The 20,304-nt window shown below is 38.2% G+C and overlaps 1 protein-coding gene across 2 annotated transcripts in view; it reads right to left on the bottom strand.

Annotated features, from left to right (window-relative positions):
• Nucleotides 1-10,673: 10,673 nt before the first annotated feature.
• Nucleotides 10,674-20,304, bottom strand: part of LOC138834387 (ceramide transfer protein) — an 89,372-nt gene continuing 79,741 nt past the window's right edge. For both annotated transcript variants that reach the window (XM_070033021.1, XM_070033020.1), the window contains 6 exons: nucleotides 20,065-20,197; nucleotides 18,918-18,988; nucleotides 16,194-16,322; nucleotides 15,612-15,741; nucleotides 13,882-14,018; nucleotides 10,674-10,758 (listed from right to left, as the gene is read on the bottom strand). In XM_070033021.1, coding sequence (XP_069889122.1) covers nucleotides 13,891-14,018; nucleotides 15,612-15,741; nucleotides 16,194-16,322; nucleotides 18,918-18,988; nucleotides 20,065-20,197 — 591 coding nt within the window. In that variant the 3' untranslated portion in view covers nucleotides 10,674-10,758; nucleotides 13,882-13,890. The remainder of the gene's footprint in view (nucleotides 10,759-13,881; nucleotides 14,019-15,611; nucleotides 15,742-16,193; nucleotides 16,323-18,917; nucleotides 18,989-20,064; nucleotides 20,198-20,304) is intronic.

Here is a 20,304-nt window from a genome sequence, read left to right as displayed (position 1 = left end):
AATGTCTAGGAATCCTTGGCTTGCTTGTCAAGCCTAATGAAGGGAAAGCTAGTTTGCAGAGCTAATGACGGAACCATGTGAATGGCCCTGGAGCTATGTGCCTTGCTCCTGTGGCCAGGAGGTTGGTGACTGAATCATTTACACAGGCTCTGATCGACCCATAAAAGCTCCCAGCTTCCTCAGGGGGTCAGCAGAGTTGTTGAGTCTTAATTTTTTTTTAATGTACAAGTTTTGTATAAATAATAAAGAACTCCTTATTTTGTATTACATATAATGCTTCAAGTTTGGTCTTGAAAAGCTGATGTCTGTAGAAGATGAACTATGAAACATTCCAGTAATGCTGAGGCAGCATGGAGAGCCTTAGTGAAGTATCTACAGTATTATCGTGGAAGACTGATCTTTCCTGTCGTTTGTAAAGTTGAAATTGCTCCTCTTGTGACTTTTCTGCCAGTGACTTATTTATCTGAGCTTTACCTGGAAGTGGCAGTGGAAAGTGTGTGTTCATTTTGGTGACTGTAACCAGTATCATCTTGGTAAACTAATGTTTTGTACAATTACTAAATCGTATACCTTTTATTATAGAGTACATTTTTCTAGTTCTAGTAAATTATGAAAAGGAAGTTCATACTGATTAAGTATAAGCAGCAGCCTTTTTTGTTTGGTTTTATTAAGCTTGAGGCCTGGAAATTTGCAGATTCTGGCCGAATGGCAATCTAGTTCCTCCTAGGTCATGTGATCATTATCTGCCATTCTCCATTCTGTTCTCCAACTCTGCAACCTTAATGGCAGGTTGGTTCTGATATCCACCAGAGTACCACTTTTGGATATGAAGTTTGGGCGGGGTAGTTAAGGGGGAGAGGAAATAAAGCTTGGATAGACAATATGAAATGGTTTTTTCAAGTGGTGTATCTAAGCTAAAGATTTCTACAGCTTCATGTCACTGAGGTTGACTTCTTTAGAAGAGCCAACATTTGCAATTGACTCCTTTTGCCTTTGTTAGACGAAAAGGCATTAGCTGGACACTTTCTTTTGAAATGACCTGTGAGCAGCAGTGTGGTCAGTCCCCTCCTGCAGGGAGCTGGCTAGACAAAAGCAGTGGACTTCCAAACCGCTTCCTGCTTGGGTGAACTGATGAGCAAAGAGGTGGCAGGGCAGGTGCGTTAGCTTTGCTTGCATTACAGTAACAAATAGTTAAGTCAACTTAAAAAAGGAAAGGTTTATCTTGGGTTGAAGATACTGAGGTTTCAGTCCAAGACTGATTGGCCTTGCTGCTCTGGGCCTGTGGAGCCACAGTATGTCTCAGAGGGAGTACAATGTGTTAAGAATTGCAAATGGTTGATCCCAGAGAGAGAACCATAATCCCCTTAGAAGGCACAACCCCAATGATGCTCCCTCTTACTAGGCCCATGTTTTAAAGTTTCTGTCATCTCCGAATAGTAACTCAAGCTGTGTACCATGCTTTTTTCATATGGGCCCTTGGAGGGCATTGCAGATTCAAACTACAGCAATAGATATTTCCTTTTAGGGGAAGTTGTATATTTAAATCCTAAGAGAGCATCTCATAACAAAAGAGTCCCAGCTCAAAGAAGGGCATTATAGCAAACACTGGTAACAATGTGCTGTGTACCAGAAGTTGAGGTAAATTGGGGTTCACTTTCTCAAATTCTCTTCCACAAGGCTGGACCAAATCAGACTGTGAGCAAAGCAAACCCACACATGGGTACACCTAATGCACCAGGCATCTTTGCCCACTTGTTCCTAAGCCTCAAAGCTCTGAACTCCATTGGAATTCACTTGAGCAAGAAATCCAGTAAACAGCATCAAGGTAATTAAAAGGAAAATCTCACGATGCTAGCAAAATCACAAGGATCATATTCATTTTGTTGGCAAAACTTGGGGAAGAAAGCATGAATCCTGTATTGATACTATGTACACCCTGTGTTGATATGTGGAGCTTCTTTCTGTGACTTGGAAACCATTCAAAGTACAGCACAGTAGGAAGAAACTTGGCTTAGGTGGGAGGTAGCTATAGGTGAACAGTAGGAGCAATTCTGGCTCAGTCAGGACTCTAAAATCAGAAGCACTGGACTAAAGAATAAGTCCTACCTGATGAATGATGAACCACCTCTCAATCCAGCACTTAACAGCCCTGAGGAGGTGACCCAAGAGCCTGTCAGTTCCACTGGGGACCTCAAGGTTTCTCCAGTACAGCCATCAGGTTTCAGTATGCTCCTGCTCCCTTACAATAGGAAAAGGAAGACCACATTGAGGGAGCTGGAAAGGGAGACTGCCATTCTATTCTTGCTCTGATACTAACTAGCTGTGCGACCTCAGGTTTTCTTTGCTTCATTATCCTGTGTCACCAAATTCCCTTATTTGTAAAATAAACTAGTGGGATTAAACTGACTTGTAAGGCTTTCTCTAGCTTTACAGTCTATGAGATGCTGTATTTATATATTCAGAATCACTCATCCAAAAGGAGGAAAAACGTATTTTAGTGGTTGTGACACAGACCTCATGTACATACCTATTCTAGGTAACAGCCTAGGCCTCCTGCACAGCACATAGGCTTCTCAGTTCAGCCACTTGTCTCCCTTGGCAGCAGCCAACTACTTAAACCTCTGCAACCTGGATACTGAGTGTACACAGCACCTGTTTCCTCTCTGGATATTGGATTCAGCATTTGTGTGTATGAGACAGGGCTCCATCTCTTGCTTTTGTCCAGGGCTGGCTTGGGACCCTGATCTTTAATTCACCTGGACAGCTGTGGTATGTGACACTGTTCCTGGCTTAGTGTTTCTTTAAAAGTTTTAATTCCAGCCGGGCGCTGGTGGCTCACGCCTATAATCCTAGCTACTCAGGAGGCTGAGATCTGAGGATCGCGGTTCAAAGCCAGCCGGGGCAGGAGAGACCATGAGACTCCTATCTCCAATAAACCACCAGAAAAACAGAAGTGGCGCTGTAGCTCAAGTGGTAGAGCGCTCGCCTTGAGCTGAAGAGCTGAGGGACAGCGCCCAGGCCCAGAGTTCAAGCCCCACAACCGACAAAAAAAAAAAAAAAAAGTTTTAATTCCATTCTGTGATACTTAACATACATTTTTTTTTTTTTGGCCAATATTGGAGCTTGAACTTACACTTCTGCTCTTTCTCCTTTATCCCTTCTTTTTCAATTATGTCTTCTCACTGAAATTAAAACTCCCTTGTTCTTCCAGCTCCACTTACTCCTTACAATGTCCATGCTTTAAAAAAAAAGCATGAGCACAGCATTATTGTAGAATAAGAGGGGAGGGCTGTGTGTGCTTTGAGAATGCTGAGTGATGAAAGGAAATAAATTCACCTGGCTGGGGAAATTTACCAAACAGGACCAAGGAGATATGGACCACAGGAGGAGGGAAAGGCCAAAGTGGTTAAAGATGCCTTGAAACATAGTCTGAAGTCGAGGAGACACTTTTGGAGTTAAGGTCATTACAGAACCACTTAGCAAGAGGCCTGCTGTATTAAAGGTTAATTACTAATGGCAGGGTAATCATTTGGGGAAGGGAATATCACCTAAGAGAGACAAAGATCTCCACTGTTCTTCCAGATTTGAACTCTCACGTAGATAGTACTTTGCAAATATGTGAGCAACTATTGGGTAGTTCTTTTGGAGATATATTTCCACTCTTAGCAAAACAAAAATCTCTCCATTTCTAACACTGGCATGGGAATTATTTACAAGGAAAAACATTAATAGTTGGTTTATTTCATGTGCAAACAAAACCAGGCAGTGACATTCCTGATGTCAGGTGTGTGCATAACCCCTAGTGGACATATGGTAACCTGGACCCCAGACAAGTGACTTTGTTCTGTCCAAAGCCCTCAAATGTTTGTTTTCCTACTTCTAGCACTCTAAAAAATAGTACCTATGGGCTGGGAAGGCGGCTCAGTGGTAGGGTGCTTGCCTTGCATGCATGAGGCTCTGGGTTTGATTCCTTAGCAGAAAAAGCCGGAAGTGGCCCTGTGGCTCAAGTGGTAGAGCGCTCGCCTTGAGCTGAAGAGCTGAGGGACAGCGCCCAGGCCCAGAGTTCAGGCCCCACAACCGGACCCCCCCCCAAAAAAAAGAGTACCTAGCACGTACTTGCAGTTGCCTTCATAACTTATCTGCATGGTGCATTAAAAATTTCAAAGCATTTAAAAATACATTATTGTGTTGGGCACTGGTGGCTCATACCAGTAATACTAGCTACTCAGGAGGCTGAGATCTTTGGACTGTAGTTTGAAGCCAGCCTGGGCAGCAAAGTCTGTGAGACAATCTCCAATTAACTACCCCCAAAAAGTGGAGCTGTGGCTTAAATGGTAGAATGTTATATCCTTGTGCAAAAATGCACAGGGATAGTGCCCAGGCTCTGAGTTCAGGCTCCAGGACTGGTGCACGCATGTGCGTGCGCACACACACACACACATGCAATTACTGTGCTCTTCTCCAAAACTCATGATGTACCCCAGTAAGTGGTTTTGTATTATTTTAGAGATTACAATAGATTTAAGACACAGGTTGTCCAAGATCAAACTTGTTTAGGTGAGAAAAGCCAGAAAACTTAATCTTCCTTCTTATTGTTTGTTGAATATGCAAGTAATCAGGAATAAGGAAAATGACTTCAAAATCACAAAAAAAATGTATTAGCTGTTAGGAATGGAAGAAAAGCTACTATCACTGCCCATAAATTATAACAGGCATATTCACTAGGGGATGGGAGCATACCTTTGTGTTTTAGAGAGCTTAGCAAGTGTGAAGCCCTGGAGTCAACCCTAGCACTAGCAAAATAATTGTTGGATGCTATTAAGTTGCACAGAAGTTGGTGAACTTGTTAAAACACAGTAATAACCCATTTTCGATTCACCTTTAAACCAATTTATAATCCAGAATCCAAGAAAACAAATGTGTTACACTTGTTTCATGTACCTTATTCAAATGCTCCTGATCTCAAAGCCCATTTCCTTTTAATGTGGATATGTTCCTAAAAAGCTTACAAAAGTAGTGAAGGTCAGATATTCTGTTTACTTCTCTATCACTAGTCCTTGAACACTGCAAGGCATACCATAAGGTGTTCAGTAAGTATTTGCAGTGAGAGTGCTTGCTTAGCCTGAATAAGGCCTTGGATTTAAACCCCAGCATCACAAAAAAAAATACAAAAATATTCACTCTTGGAACTGTTTTGGATACTGAAGAATTACTGATACCTAAATACCAAATGGTTTGGACATTTGCTAACCCTTGGGTCAGCTGCTGGCCATAAATTTCTTGCTCTAAGAAACTAGAAACCACATTAAAGCAGCTTGGGATAAATCCAAAGCCTCCAGTGTAGGTCATTCTGTGGCAGGTGACTCACAAAACACAAGTAACTATATTGGAACTTGCCCATGGGTTCAAAGATTTAAGTTAAAATATCTTCCATGGACTTACTTGTGTATCAGTTGGGATTTTGTAAGATACATACTTGGGGTTTTGTGAAGACAATATTGAAATATAGGGTTAAATCCATACCCTTACTAGATCATTGAATGCATTCTAGGTACTAAGAGCATGGTCATTAAATAGGTACTAATCAGATAAAGCAGTCAGCCTATTTTCTCATCTATAAATCAGATGGTGGGTGAACCTGCCAACTATGACCATCACTCACAGGATGGAGTGGGAGAAGTTAGAGTGCACAGTGCACATACGTTCCCAGGGGGCCATCCCATCCAGCAGCTCACAAAGCCTGGGTAATAAACTATATTTCAGAGTTCTATTGAAGGGAAGAAAAGGGTCAAATGAACTTAACTATTACACTTGTGGATGGTTCACAAAAATTTTTCGACAGGATATATGAATGATGAGTCCTGTTGAAATGAAACCCAAACAATGGAAAAAACACATGACATCAGAAACAACAAAGTTTGGACAAATGGGATGACTTTAAACTGTAGAGCCTCTGCATGGTCAAAGACATAGCAAGATCAATGCAAAGCCCACAGACTGGTAGAAGATCTTCACTAGTCATAAGGGCCTCGTATCTAAAATAGAAAGCTCAAAAATTAAATCCCCCCAAAACAAATCCTCAAAAAAAACGAGCCCATTAATGAGTGGGCTAAAGACTCAAAGAGAGACTTCTCTGAAGAGGCCAATAGAAACACATCTGGCCATAAAAGAAGTACAAATCAAAACACTGAGATTATTCCACATCATCCCAGTTAGAATGGCCATTATCAATATATCTAGTAACACATGCTGGTGGGGATGTGGCCAAAAGGGAACCCTACTACACTGTTGGTGGGAATGTAAACTTGTTTCAGCCACTATGGAGAACAGTATGGAGGTTCCTCAAAATATAAACATAGAGCTCCCTACAACCCAGCTATCCCACTCAAGGCATCTACCCAAATGACCACAAACAAGGCCACACTAAAGCTACCAGCACAACTATGTTCATTGCAGCCTTATTTACCATAGCTAAGAAATGGAACCAACCCAGATGCCCCTCAGTAGATGAATGGATCAACAAGATGTACACACACACACACACACACACACACACACACACACACACACACACACACAACTTCTATGCTTACATCAGAAAGAATGACATTGCCCCCATACACAAGGAAAAGGAATTATCTGGAAAAAATTACATCAAGTGTAGTAAGCCAGGCCCAAAGTAGGTTGCATGGTTTCCCTCATTTGTAAAAACTAGAATGTCTATGATATTCTTAACAGGGATCTCAATAGCCCAATTGCTAAATGCATAGGCCCATATATACTAAAGCGTATCAGCATGAACTCCAAGAACTGGAAATAAGAGGTTTTTATATCCTGTACGCAGTTCTTTCTTTAGTTCTTCTGTACCCTGTCTTGTATTTAAATTTATCCCATCCATAGAAGGGTACAAGAATCACAGAAACACTAGGACAAAGGATGAATGCAACAATGATACTCACTTGACATTATATTGGAAATGAACTATACAGCTTGCGGGTGGTGGTGGGGAGAAGAGTAGGGAGGAGTAAGTGGGAGAAAATGAGGGGGTGTTTAAAAAGAAAGGTACTCATTTCCTTACTTATGTAACTGTAACCCCTGTCATCACCTTAAAAAAAAAGAAGTGACCCAATTTGAATCTGTTGGTAGAACTAGACCCATTTTAAGTCTATATTCCAATGTCAAGTCTAAGGAAAAAAACTTCATAGTTAAAACTGCTTTTGAAAAGTCTACACATGGATCATATACTATTTTCTCTCTCCAGATCCCAGATTGAGGAGCTGGCTTTTGCTACATGTGCCTTTGGACCCTAGGGAAGATATTCTGTGTCCTTCAGTACAACTATGGTGGAATCTCACCAAGTGAACTGCAAATTCTTACTTCCCATCTGATGGCTTCTCTAGTTCATAAATTCCCTTGGGGCAACAGACTGTATTACTTAAATAAGGAATTACCTCTGGCTAACCAAACAGAGCTGACTCACTGGCACCGTGACTCCTTTTTATAAATGCCCAGATGTACATGGCTTCAATCTCTAGCAATCTTAAATCATTTTTGAACATCCATATTGCTTTTTAAACTTTAACCAGGCATACACACATGTTCAAAATACATATATGACAAAAAACATGCTACATGCCATCCTATTTTTAAAAACTGAGGTTGCAACTCACAAGTATTTCTTTTGATGCTTTGGGCGGGGGTCATATTGTAGAAGTACAAGGAAGCTTTTGAAGCTCCTAAGAGGATTATCAAGGCAGCATCTGGGGTGAAGGAAAATAAATCAAGCAAGCATATTTGTCCATAATATTTTAATACTTTTCCACTTTTAAATACTGTTTTTTGAATTTTGATTGTAACATGGAAGATCCAATTTTATTTTTAAAAAACATCATCAGAATCATAAAGCTATTATAGTTACACTCTATATACTCCAAAGGTACTTAAAATGATTATATTCTGAGTCTGTAGATGAACAATGACAATAATCCAAGTATATCATCTGTACAACCTGACTAAATACTGGTGAATTGGACTGTGTAATTGGACAAACAATCGATAAGCTTAAAAATAACCAGCACAATTTCACAAGAGAATCAGCTCAGCCCAACCAAAGTTCTCAGTAGCAACTGACACTGCTGTGGTATTGGTGTACAACAAGCAGTGGAAACTGAACATGGGGGCCCCATTCTTCTCTTCCCTCCTTTACTCTCACATTTTAGGGACACAGGCCGTGGTCTGCCTGCCTCTGCAGCAATCTCAAACCAAGTGCTGCAAAGAACCTCTGCACCCCCAAACCAGGGTCTGTGGTGTCTCTTGTCCTATTCAGTGGGCATGATCCCCACACCACCAATATTGTTCAGGTGTCTAACTCATTCAGCGTAGGAGTAACTGGACAGTAAAGAGTAAGGGGGTTTTTGTTTTGTTTTTGTTTTTGGCTTGAGGAAGGATAATTATCTGTGGGTAACAAAACACTGGGAATTAGCCACATGGAAAAAAATTCTAGAGGGTCTAAAAGGCCAGTATTTCTCCAAATTTGATTTCTTTTTCCATATTCCTGGACTTATTTCTAAGATTGATTGGGCAGAATTAACTCCAATGAAGTACCTGTATAGTTATCTAAAGGTAAGATGCATCTTTTCTTGTCTTTCTTTTTTTTATACAAATATTTTAGTGTAATTTTATTTACAGAATTGCAAAAGTATATCATCATAGTACAAATCCAACAACTGATAATTTAGATACTGTTTTGCCAACTTTCTATACCTTTGTAAAATAAAGCCATCCAATTATGCATGAGTTGCATTCTGTGTTCATGATAGTTGCCAGAAATGGCAAACATTTTAATAGTGGGCATTGAGAATTTCTCTGAAGATTCTCATCAGTGCCTATGAGAATCAATCTTCTCCTCACTCCTGACCCTCCCATTCTTCCAACCCAGCTGACTGTAAAATAAAATACATATTTGAGGTATAAACTTTTCTTTTGAAGTCATACTTTTATAAAATGCTAACTGGTTGGTGATGTAGTGACTATTGATACTCTGTCTGATTTGCCTTTCTAACATTACCACCATATAGGCACTTCTCCACGGAGTCAAATTATGAACAGCATTTTTTTTGTAATAAGGCATATTCCATGCACATCATTTAGAGAAAGGTAAATTAAAAAATAGAAAAGATTTATGAAGCATGAAACTGCGTGCATGTAATGTAAGCATGTTGTATATGTATTTTTCTCTCTGTACAGAATAATAAATACACTCTATTTGATGCAAGTAATTCACTTCCAGGATTGTGCATATAAAGTGATCAGACTAATCCCATCATGAAATTATCACCTTGCATTTATCATTAAGACTCCATTACCACATATAGAATATATACAGGATGTGTTTCATATGACATGACTTTCTGATTTACAAAATGGGTCTCATTTCACTGCTTCTAAAGAGAAGAATATGTCAACAAAGCCTCTACAAAATGCCTGATTTATACAAATACATTTGTGTGTAAACACACTGAAGGTTTTGAAGTGGGCAGTCATTTGACTTCATTAAGTACCATCCCTTGCCTCAACTCCATGCTTCACAACTAAAAAGGGTATTTTACATGTTATATTCTAACACTGACTAAAGAAAGGCTTATCAGTTTGAATCACATGGCATCTTTTGCTGCTCTGCTCAAGTTTCTGATCAAGAGGCCAAAGGGAGCACTACTCAGATTTGGATGTCTACTTGGAACCCATCTTTTAAACTGGCCCCAACTAAGAAAAACTAGCAAACATATGTATTACAAAATACTAGAAATATCAAATCAAATGTCAAACAATCTGATTTGCTTTAACAAGTAATACCATATATTCTCTTACAAATTTCAAAGTATGAACTCATTTTATCTTGATCACTTTACCAGAAAGTAGTCCTTGTCTACAAGATTTGGACAAGTTTCTCTCTGGGGGCAAGCAGAGCCAATTTAGGAAATTACCAAACTGAGTTTGTAACAAACTGAAAAAAAAAATCTGTAGCATATAGTATATAACTAAAAAGTACAAGAGAAATATAAAGGTATGTGGGAGATAAAGCTTTTCACTCTTTCTCCATCAGAACTGATGTTCTTCATGGGAGTAAGACTACAGAGAAGGCAAGCACACATAGGTTATTGACAACCCTCAGTTACTAAGGTACACTTAACAGGACAAAGTGAACCATTACAGAAATCAGCAGCAATAAATTCTATGATTATACAAAGCAAAAAGGTCAAAAGATTCTGGACACAGACTTGACTATAGGCCTGAAGAATGAATCCCATGTGGATATCGGTGCACAGAAAGCACATGCCCCATGTGCACTCAATTTTTGTGCTCTTCTTTTGTGCACAAAACCTGATGTAACTGAGGATCTTAGGCTGGACCATGGTAAATTAAAAATTCTGAAAAAGTTCCCCCAAATTAAAGCATCAATTTCTAGTTGTGATTCAAAGTTGATTTTTTTTTCTCTTCTAGGAACAAGCAAATAAAAATATAGCCATATACATGTAATTTTACATGTATTTATAGTTACACGCTGAACGAGAAGCTCTAGCAGGAGACAGCTAGTATTAGATGTTCAGCTTTACTATTGCAGTATTTCTTCTTTTTTGTACACAAAACCAAGGTCTTGAGCCGCAGACAAGGCTGTAGATCCTATGTTCCAGCTTAGAGCACTCAATTTTCTCTCTTTCCTTCTCCAACATGGAATGTCACGCAGCCTTGCTCCAGTCACTGCAGCAAAGGAAATGATAGGTAAAAACCTAAGTAGTGTATTCCTAACAGACTACCAGAATAGATTCTGTGCAGTCAACAAATCATGGAATGCACAGAATCTCTTTTTAAAATTTATCTCTAAAGCATTTTATCTTTGTGATATAAAATCATTAACTTTACATATCTGAAACTTTTATTCCCTTAAAAAGGAATGCAAGACAGGAATCTTTTCAAAGTTAGGATGATAAAGCACTACGCGCCAAGAGGACATCAAACAGAGGTCTCTAGATTTTTACTGCCCGAACTGGCATTTCCTCCTCCTTAGCCTTCAATAATAATTATGCCATACAATATCTTTTCTCAAGAATTTAAAAGTTTTATTTTATTTAAGAACTTAACTCAAAACTCTGAAATGTCTTTGGGCCTTACTAACTCTACAAAAGTTCCCTAGAAATGATACATACATACAGCTCACACCCCCAGTAATCCTAACTCCTTAGGAGACCACCAAGACCTGGAGGATCCTGGTTTGATACATTAAAAAAGTCTGTAAGACTCTTAGCTCCAATTAACCACAAAAATGCCAGGCTGAATACATGGCTAAAGAGGAAGCACTAACTGTGAGCAGGACAGCCAAGGAGCAGGAGAGTGAGAGGCTCTAAACTTAAGCCTCAGTACTAGCACAAACAATTAAGGGGAAAAAGAGTTACTCTCTCCATCATCAAAACTTAGCTTTCCTACAGATCCAATGTCAGGACTTACTTCAAATATGGATCTTCCTTAGCTATTGTAGGGAGAAATAGCCTCTTTAGACAAACAAAGATTTTTCCACATAAAGGTTTGAATTTGGATCTTTGTCGGAAAGCAGTTTAATCTGGACTCAGAAAAGTCAGAGCTAACCAACAAGCCTATTCAGTTCTATTTTTTTTTTTTTTTTTTGGTCCAGTCGTGGGGCCTGAACTCTGGGCCTGGGCGCTGTCCCTTAGCTCTTCAGCTCAAGGCTAGTGCTCTACCACTTGAGCTATAGCACCACTTCCGGCTTTTTTTCTTATGTGGTGCTGGGGAATCGAACCCAGGGCCTCATGCATGCAAGGCAAGCGCTGTACCACTGAGCCATCTTCCCAGCTCCAGTTCTATTTTTTTATACCAACACATGCATCTAAAAATAATGTTATCTTCCTTTCCCTGGAATGATATTTCCCCCAGTACTGAGGTTTGAACTCAGGGCCTGGTGCCTCTAAGAGGTTTTTGCACTGATTACTTTTGAGATAGAGTCTAAGTAGGATAAGGTATGAATGAGGTACCGGTGGCTAGCTCCTACCGATGTCTTATAAAGGAGTTTCATCTTCTTCCCTTCTATGCCTACAGAAGAAAAATGCATTTGCACATGGGAGCATATACACACGGCCAAAAAAATCCAACATTCTAGAAGCAAAAACTTAATCCTACTATGTTTGTTTCAAATGGTACACTTATTCTAAAGACAGTCAATGCACTTATACAGCACACTTAATGCATAAAAAGACAGAATTCTAGCCAGGCATTAGTGCAATCTAGGCACTAGTGTAATCCAGGCACTAGTGTAATTCTAGCTACTCAAGAGGCTGAGATCTGAGGATACCAGTTCTAAGCCAGTTGGAACAGGAAAGCCCATGAAACTCATTATCACCAATTAACTACCAAAACAAGCCAGAAGTGGAGCTGTGCCTTAAATGGTGGAGCATTAGCCTCAAGCATAAAAGCTCAAAAACAGTATCCAGGCCTTGAGTTCAGGTCCCAGGACTCCCGTCGCTGTGCCCCCCTCTCCTCCCTGGCCACAAAAGATAGAACCACTAAAAAGTCAGGCTATATTAGAAATCACTAACCATTCAGTTAATTAACCTAGAACCTACTAAACATTTTCAGGTAACATTTTTCCTGAGGCTAATATTTAAATCATGAATACAATGACTCATACTTCTACTGACAACAAATTTAGTCTCTGTGAGTGTTTTGAATGAAAAGATATACTATAAGCATCATTAGAAATCAGATTTAATGGAATTGAGTATGGTGGCTCACATCTGTAATCCCAGCTATGGAGGTAGTGCCTGGGAAGATGGTGGTTTGAGGTTAGCCCAGGGAAACAGTTAGCCCCCTTTCAATAACAAAAAAACAAAACAACCACCACAAAAAATCCAGGTGCAATAGTACACATCTGTAATCCCAGCTAGGTGGGTAGCATAAAAAAATTGTAGTCCGAGGAAGTCCTAGGCAAAAATGCAAGGTTCTATGCTAAAAAAAAAAAATAACCTAAAGCAAAACAAATAGTAGAGTGATTGTCCGGCAAGCGAGGCCCCAAGTTCAAATCTTAGTACTGTACAAAAAAAATCAGAAAACACATGGACTAAAATCTCAAATTTGTTTTCTGATTTTTTTGTTTATATATATATACACACACACACACACACATATATGAATGTGCATGTCTGTGTATAAACATGTATATTTATGCATTTATACACAAGTATCTTGTTCTTATTTTTTGGTGATATTGGGAATTGAACTCAGGGCTTTGTGTGGGCATGTTACTGCTGAGCCATACCTCCAACCCAAATGCTGCTCATTTTTGAAACTTGCTCCTTTGCTGGGTACCTATGTTTCATTTCCTGTTGTAGCTAGGATGACATGTAAATACCACCATAAACAGCTTCTTCCATTTTAATAGTTTTCTTAACTTTTAAATAAATCGTAATGATTCAGCACCAGATGTGGGGCTCATGCCTGTAATCTGAGCTACTTGTGAAGCAGAGAATAGAGAATTATCATTTGAGGCTAGCCCAAGTAAACAAGTTAGTAAAATCTTATTTCTTAAAAAAAACCAAACCTCCCCCTCCCCCCCACAAAAAAACCAACAAGAAAACCCACAGTATTTATTTTGGCAAGGGCACATTGGTTGTTCTATGATATGTTCCGTGATATTGACAATCCCTTAAGTGTTAGCAGAAAAAATACAATGAAACAAGTTTTAAAGGCTATGAACTACAATCCTCTATCTGGAAAAATCACTTATCACTTTGCATACTCTCCTTTCCAGGACTAAATAAATGTTAACACCAGCATTGTCATACTAGTACAATCATGCTAGGCCATGTTCAGTACCTGTTAATACTAAAATAAAATAGGTTTTCCTGTAGTTTTTTCTTGGACAAAAGAAGTAAACCGCTTTAAAAATTTAGGATACTCTCGCTTTGCCACTGCCCTTAACACTGAGGCTGGTGCCCATCCTCCAGGGTTCACTGTAAGAAAAAGAAAAATTAATTCATATTAAGGTATGTGCCTATATTCATGAAAAGCACTTACTTTGCCTTTAAAAAATTCTATATATTGCAATACAGCTATATCCCTTTAAGTCCAAACTTTTTTTTTTTTTTGGGGTGGGGCAGTAGTAGGAACTGAACTCAGAGGGCCTCATCCACACTCAACAATTGTTCTTCCACTAGAGCCAAGCCACAAGTTCTTCAAGGTACAACTATTAGTACCTTCATACTAACCCATCAGATATAAAAATCAGATAGCAGCAACAATGAGATGTACAAGTCGTTATGTCGAAAAACGAACTTTACAACTTTGGTGGGGGGTGGGGGAAGGATTGAGTGGGGGGAGGAGGGAGTATGGGAAGGGGAAACAAAGAGGCAACAAGGCTTGATAAGAAATGTGTTATCTTGCCCATGTAATTGTAACTCCGCTGTGCTGTATTCTCACAATTAAAAAAAAAATCAGATAGCAAATAAGAACGCATTTAATGTCTTCCTGAAAGACTCTTGGTTTTCCATAAATTACATAAAAATACTAATATAGCAACATTTTAGGTTAGGTTGTATTTTTTACCAACTTCTACTATACTACCTTATTTAAGTACAATTTTTTTTAAAGGTATCAACCGTTATCCCCAAATGAAGAAAAAAGACTGTGATGAGTACTGTAGGTGCAAAATGGGTATAGTGAGGAGCTTTAAGGACATAATAAAAAGTGTCAGAGTAAGGAAAATATTAGATTAGACCACCAGGTCATGAAAACTAATGAGTAATGATCCTGAAAACTGAAAGCCCTCAAATAAGAAAGACCTGTTAATTTCTCTATTTTTGTTACCATTGCTTACTATCCTTCATTATAAATATATTCTATCAGGCAACTATCTAATACAATTTTTTTTAAGTAAGGATATATATATATATAACTTAAATTTTAAAATTAAAATTCAGGCAATTATATTTTCAAAGTCTCTCAGATAATTCTGACAAGTATCTCTCCAAACAAAAAATTAGTACTCTGGCTGGGAAGGTGGCTCAGTGGTAGAGTGCTCTCTAGCATGCATGAAGCCCTGGGTTCGACTCCTCAGTACCACATACACAGAAAAAGCTGGAAGTTGCACTGTGGCTCAAGTGGTAGAGCACCAGCCTTGAACAAAAGAAGCTCAAGGATAGTGACCAGGTTCTGAGTTCAAGCTCCAGGACTGGCAATAAACAAACAAACAAATAGTACTCTAAGCCAAGCGCTGGTGGCTTACACATAATCCTAGCTACTCAGGAGCCTGAGATCTGAGAATTGCAGTACAAAGCCAACTTAGGCAGGAAGGGCTATGAAACTCTTATCTCCAATTACCCACCTAATAACTGCAGGTGGAGCTGTGCTTCCAAGTGGTAGAGCACTAGGCTTGAGCAGAAAAGCTCAGGGACAGCACCCAGGCCCTAAATTCAAGCCTCACAACTGACAAAAACTTAAAAAAAAAAAAATTAGTAGTCTAAAGACCAGAACTAAAAATGGCATTTATCTAAATGTAATCATGATCAAGAACCTTCACATATCAATTAAAACACAAAGATACATACCATTAGCTACATATGTAATCTTGCATAGAATGTTGTCCCTGCTTATCTCCTGGTTTCCCTCTGGTGGGCTTACCAAGGTTTGACAAATCATAGCAATATTTATTTTGGCACGGACACATCGGTTGTTCAGCTGTCAAGCAAAACATATAAAAAACACCAGTATAATAAATATTTAGTATGTTGTAATCTGCTGGTCTACTGCCATGTTAGTTTAATCAAAACTCTTAGCATAAGAATACATGCCAAACTTATATGACACAGGATTTACCCTCTTACGTAGTAAATGGAGCTAAAGAAAGAAACCATAGAAGGTTTGCAATAGTTGACAGCCACTTAGAGATAAATGTGGGAAACAGCCTATCCCAACTTAGCTCTTATTTTACCAAACTCAAGAGGAAAGAATGTGTGATGTTCATGGCTGACAGTTGTGGTTCCAGTCACTCTAACATAAAACAAAATCTAAAATGCATTATCAAATCAAGTGTGCATATGTGTGTGTGGTTATCCATTAATTTCTTCTGTCCTGCACTGTGTACTTAGCGCTATAGTGTATAATTATACATATTTATACAGTGTACTTACAGGAGCACTATCATGATCCACAGAAAAATTACAAACTATCCAAGTTTCAGGATCATTTTCAGTCTTGGCTGGTATTTTTCTAATAGCAGAAAGATATAATACATCTCTCTGAGAAGCAGGCCATACTCTCTATGGAAGAAACAAAAATCATTTGAAAGATAGTTTATTCAGGTATCACGAAAAGAAATTTATACCAATTCCAAATGGGAAGCACCAAAGACCACTCAGCAAAAGATATATTATGAACACTGTGTTAATGGTTTTGCTGAGCAATATAATCAGAGGAATAATAGTCTACTTTTTTGTGTGTGTGCTGATCCTGTGGCTTGAACTCAAGGCCTGGGCACTGTCCTTCAGTATTTTTGCTCAAAGCTAGTACTCTACCATTTGACATTTGGTTCTACTTACAGGTTTTTTTTTTGTAAATTACTGAAAATAAAGAGTCTCATGGACTTTTCCACCCAGCCTGGCTTCTAACAACAATCCTCCTATCTCAGCATCCCGAGTAGCTAGGATTATTGGCATGAGCCATTAACACCTGGCTATGCATTTCCCTGTCCCTTAGTTTTTGCTCAAAGCTAGTAGTGCTCTACCACTTGGGGATCAGAGTCTCATGGACTTTCCTTCACTGACTAATTTTTGCACCAAAAGACCTCAGGATCTTGGTTCTCAGGATCTCCAAGTAGCACCTGGCTACGTTTTCTCTTTTAATTGTATTAAAGTTGCCATTTTACTTTACAATTCAATGGCATCTAACCTCTATTTCTGAAACGTGTCTTCACTCTAATAAGAAACTCTATCCATGAAGCAACCAACAGCCGCCCATCTTCCTCCCACAGTTGCAATGTTATGCTTCAACAGCAAAGATAATAGAGGAGAAAACTACTGCTATAATAGAACATATGTGAAAAAACACTGTCATTTACATCACAGACTTGCAGGTAATCAAGCAAGGAAAAACATATGGTATGGGAATAACATAAAAGCTTAGGTTCTTGAGCTACCTTCATTGAATAGAAAAATATGCTTTTATTCTAAGTGAATTTTTTATCCTTATCGTGAAGTATCTTTCCTGATTGCTGAATACACAAAATGACAAATAACTCAATGTCACTCATTTTTTAAAAAGGCAAAATTTCATAAAGTAGACATGAAGCAACATAATTTTTTTAAATTTCACCTACACTTGCCCATTACTACTGTAGAACTTAGTCAATGAGCTAGCAATGGTGGAATGCCAGCTACTTGTGAGACCCTATCTCAAAATATAAAGAACAAAGTCAGGTGCAGTGGCCTGTAATTCCTGCTACTTGTGAGGCTGAGAAAGAAGGACCACAGATTGAGCTAGCCTGGGCTAAAAGTTAAAAAGTTCCTTTCTCAAAGACCAAGCTGGGAATAGTGGCATGCATCTCTATAATCCCAGCTACTCAGCAGGTGTATAATTAGAATGGTCAAGGTCCAGGGTTAGTCCCTGGCCAAAAGTAATTCTGAAATATAACACAAAAAAGTGCTGGATATGTGGCTCAAGAGGTAGAGAGCTTGCCTAGCAATTTTAAGTCCCTAACTTCCAATCCCAGTCCCACCAAAAACAAAAAGCAAACAATCCCTTTTCTCTTCCTCTCCCCACAAAAAACTCTAATAAATATAAATGTACAGAATGATTAATAAAGATGCCTTAGATATGAAGAAATAGCCTCCTTTCAGAATGTATTATTCAAGTAAAATTTAAAGAGAAAAATGATGTACAGCTTTGATTTTGTTGAAAGACATTTTAGGACAATATATTTATTCTGAGAATTATAAATAATTGTAACTTAGTAACTTTAAAAGACACATTATCTGAATTACTTATTATTTAGTTTTTACTTGTCAATCCTAACATAAACCATGGGATTGTTTCTTCTACCTATGGTTTACCTAGTAGAATGCTTTTAGTAGTTGTTGCCCAGGATTATTTTTTGGTAATAAGGTTCTGACTTTAGAGAAATTAAATGTTCACTCAACTGGAAAATAAAATAGCTAGTGAATCATTGCATTTTTTACATAACAAGCAGTTTTGTTTTTGGTGATTTCTCTAGAATCTTAACTCCCTCTATTATTCTATATGAAATATTTTATTTCGCAATTTTTCACATGGGAATAGAGTCGAATAAAGCAAGAAAAATCTTAAGTCAAAAACTGTAAATATACTGAAAAAAGCAAGAGAAATGGTATGAAAGGCACCCAGCTTAAGTGATACTGGCCTGCGTGCTCCTCATTTCTGCTTGCTTCCTGACAGCTACCAATTACTGAAATAAGCTTCATGTTTATTTCCCTCTGCTTCAACTCAGGCTACTGTCATACATTCCCTTACCTATATTTTTATTCTCATAGGAATTTGTGATTTATCTTATTTGGTAGCTACTATTTATTTTCTGTAGGGATTGGATGCTAGACAAAATTTAGGTGGATTTTAGAAGCTTCCTTACTAGACTCACAATGCATATTAGAGACACTACTACAGACCTTCATAAAACACTGTTTTTAGATATTTCTCAGATTCTTGTCTGAATACATTTCTGCTCTAAAGAAACTGATACATTTTTCAAATATATATTTATCAATCATTGGTAAAGTCTTTGGATCTTCTATGGCATTTATGTTTCTGCCAAATTTTACTTCAAAAACAATTTGTACAAGTTTGAATTAACTGACATCGTTTGGGATAGATGAAAAGATCATTACCTTGTGGGTTTGATAAATGATGATCGCATTATCAGCTAATGTTTCTACCACATGGAAGTTTTCTATAGTTGCTGAAATAAAGAAGATAATATTAGCACCTAAAAAGATAAGTGCATTTTCCAGATATGATAAATGTAGTATGTTGAAAGCCAAATATGAAGGAACATTATGGTTAAATGAACATGAAGATAATGAATACTTAGCACTGGCACTACAGATCTGCTTTCATTCTGTAGATGGTGGCTGTGAAGTCTCATTACCAGGAAGTTTCAATTTCTTTGGTCCAGAATCTATCTGCTACAGCAAGAAAGCAATTCCTACGACTACTGAATCACTCAAGTTCAAGTGAATTCCCTAACACTATGAACTGTACCTTTTTGTGGTTTACTGATGTTAAAGTGCTCTATCTAGGCTTAGATGACTTACAATTGTGGAAAAAATTTCAAACTACCAATGATAAACGTTATAATGTTCAGAAGTCTTTGTATATATTAAATGAGATGTCTAACAGAATCATATATAAAAGTAACCATACAGCAGGATTCATCTATGACATTATCATGGAAACAGTTTAGAAAAATAATTAGATAGGGAAAAAAATGAAAAACTATGTTAGGCCAGGTGCAAGTGGCTGATGCCTGAAATCTGGGAGGCAAAGATTTCACAATTTCAGTTCCAGGTATACATGCAAAAATATTCAAGACTCCATCTTAACTACTAGTTGGATGTGGTAGTATAGCCTGACATTCTAGCCATGCAAGGGGTTGGAATTAGGAGCATGATGGTTCTAGGCAAGTTTGGGCAAAAAATATTTTGAAACCCCATTTCAACAGAAAAGGCTGAGCATGTTTGGGCATGCCTGCTATCTTAGCTACAACAGGAAGCATAAACTGGGAGGATCATGGTCTCTGAGCTAACCCCGGCAAAAATACCTTAAAAATAGCTTTATCTTAAAAATAACCTTATCTTAATAATAACTAGAACAAAAAGACCTGTGGCCCAAACAGTAGAGGGCTTGCCTAGCATGAACAAAATCCTAAGTACAAACCCAGTACTGTCAAAGGAAAAACAGAAAAAAAAGTCATATTGGATTTGATATTAAATTAAAAACATTAGACATCAAAACATATTAATGATGACAGCTTACTTTCCCAGTCATTGCGAACATCAACATTCCAAAAGTAATTGCAGACTTCATGGCCCGTAACACCTTTAACTGAATGGGTAGCTTTCAAAGGATCCAGAACAATCCCATTTTCTTCTACTTCTCTTCTGTATACCTAAAGAAGACATATTTAAAAAGCTGTTTGAAAAATAAAAATGAAGCCCCTAAAGCACAAATTTGAAGGCATACTTTGAAATTTTGCCTTTGCAAATCTATTCATAG

The sequence above is a fragment of the Dipodomys merriami genome, unplaced genomic scaffold (assembly GCF_024711535.1).
Source record: "Dipodomys merriami isolate MVZ:Mamm:240054 unplaced genomic scaffold, mDipMer1.0.p SCAF_213, whole genome shotgun sequence".
Taxonomy (NCBI): Eukaryota; Metazoa; Chordata; class Mammalia; order Rodentia; family Heteromyidae; genus Dipodomys; species Dipodomys merriami.
The sequence above is the reverse complement of the archived record's forward strand: the minus strand, read 5'-3'. Positions and strand labels throughout refer to the sequence as shown.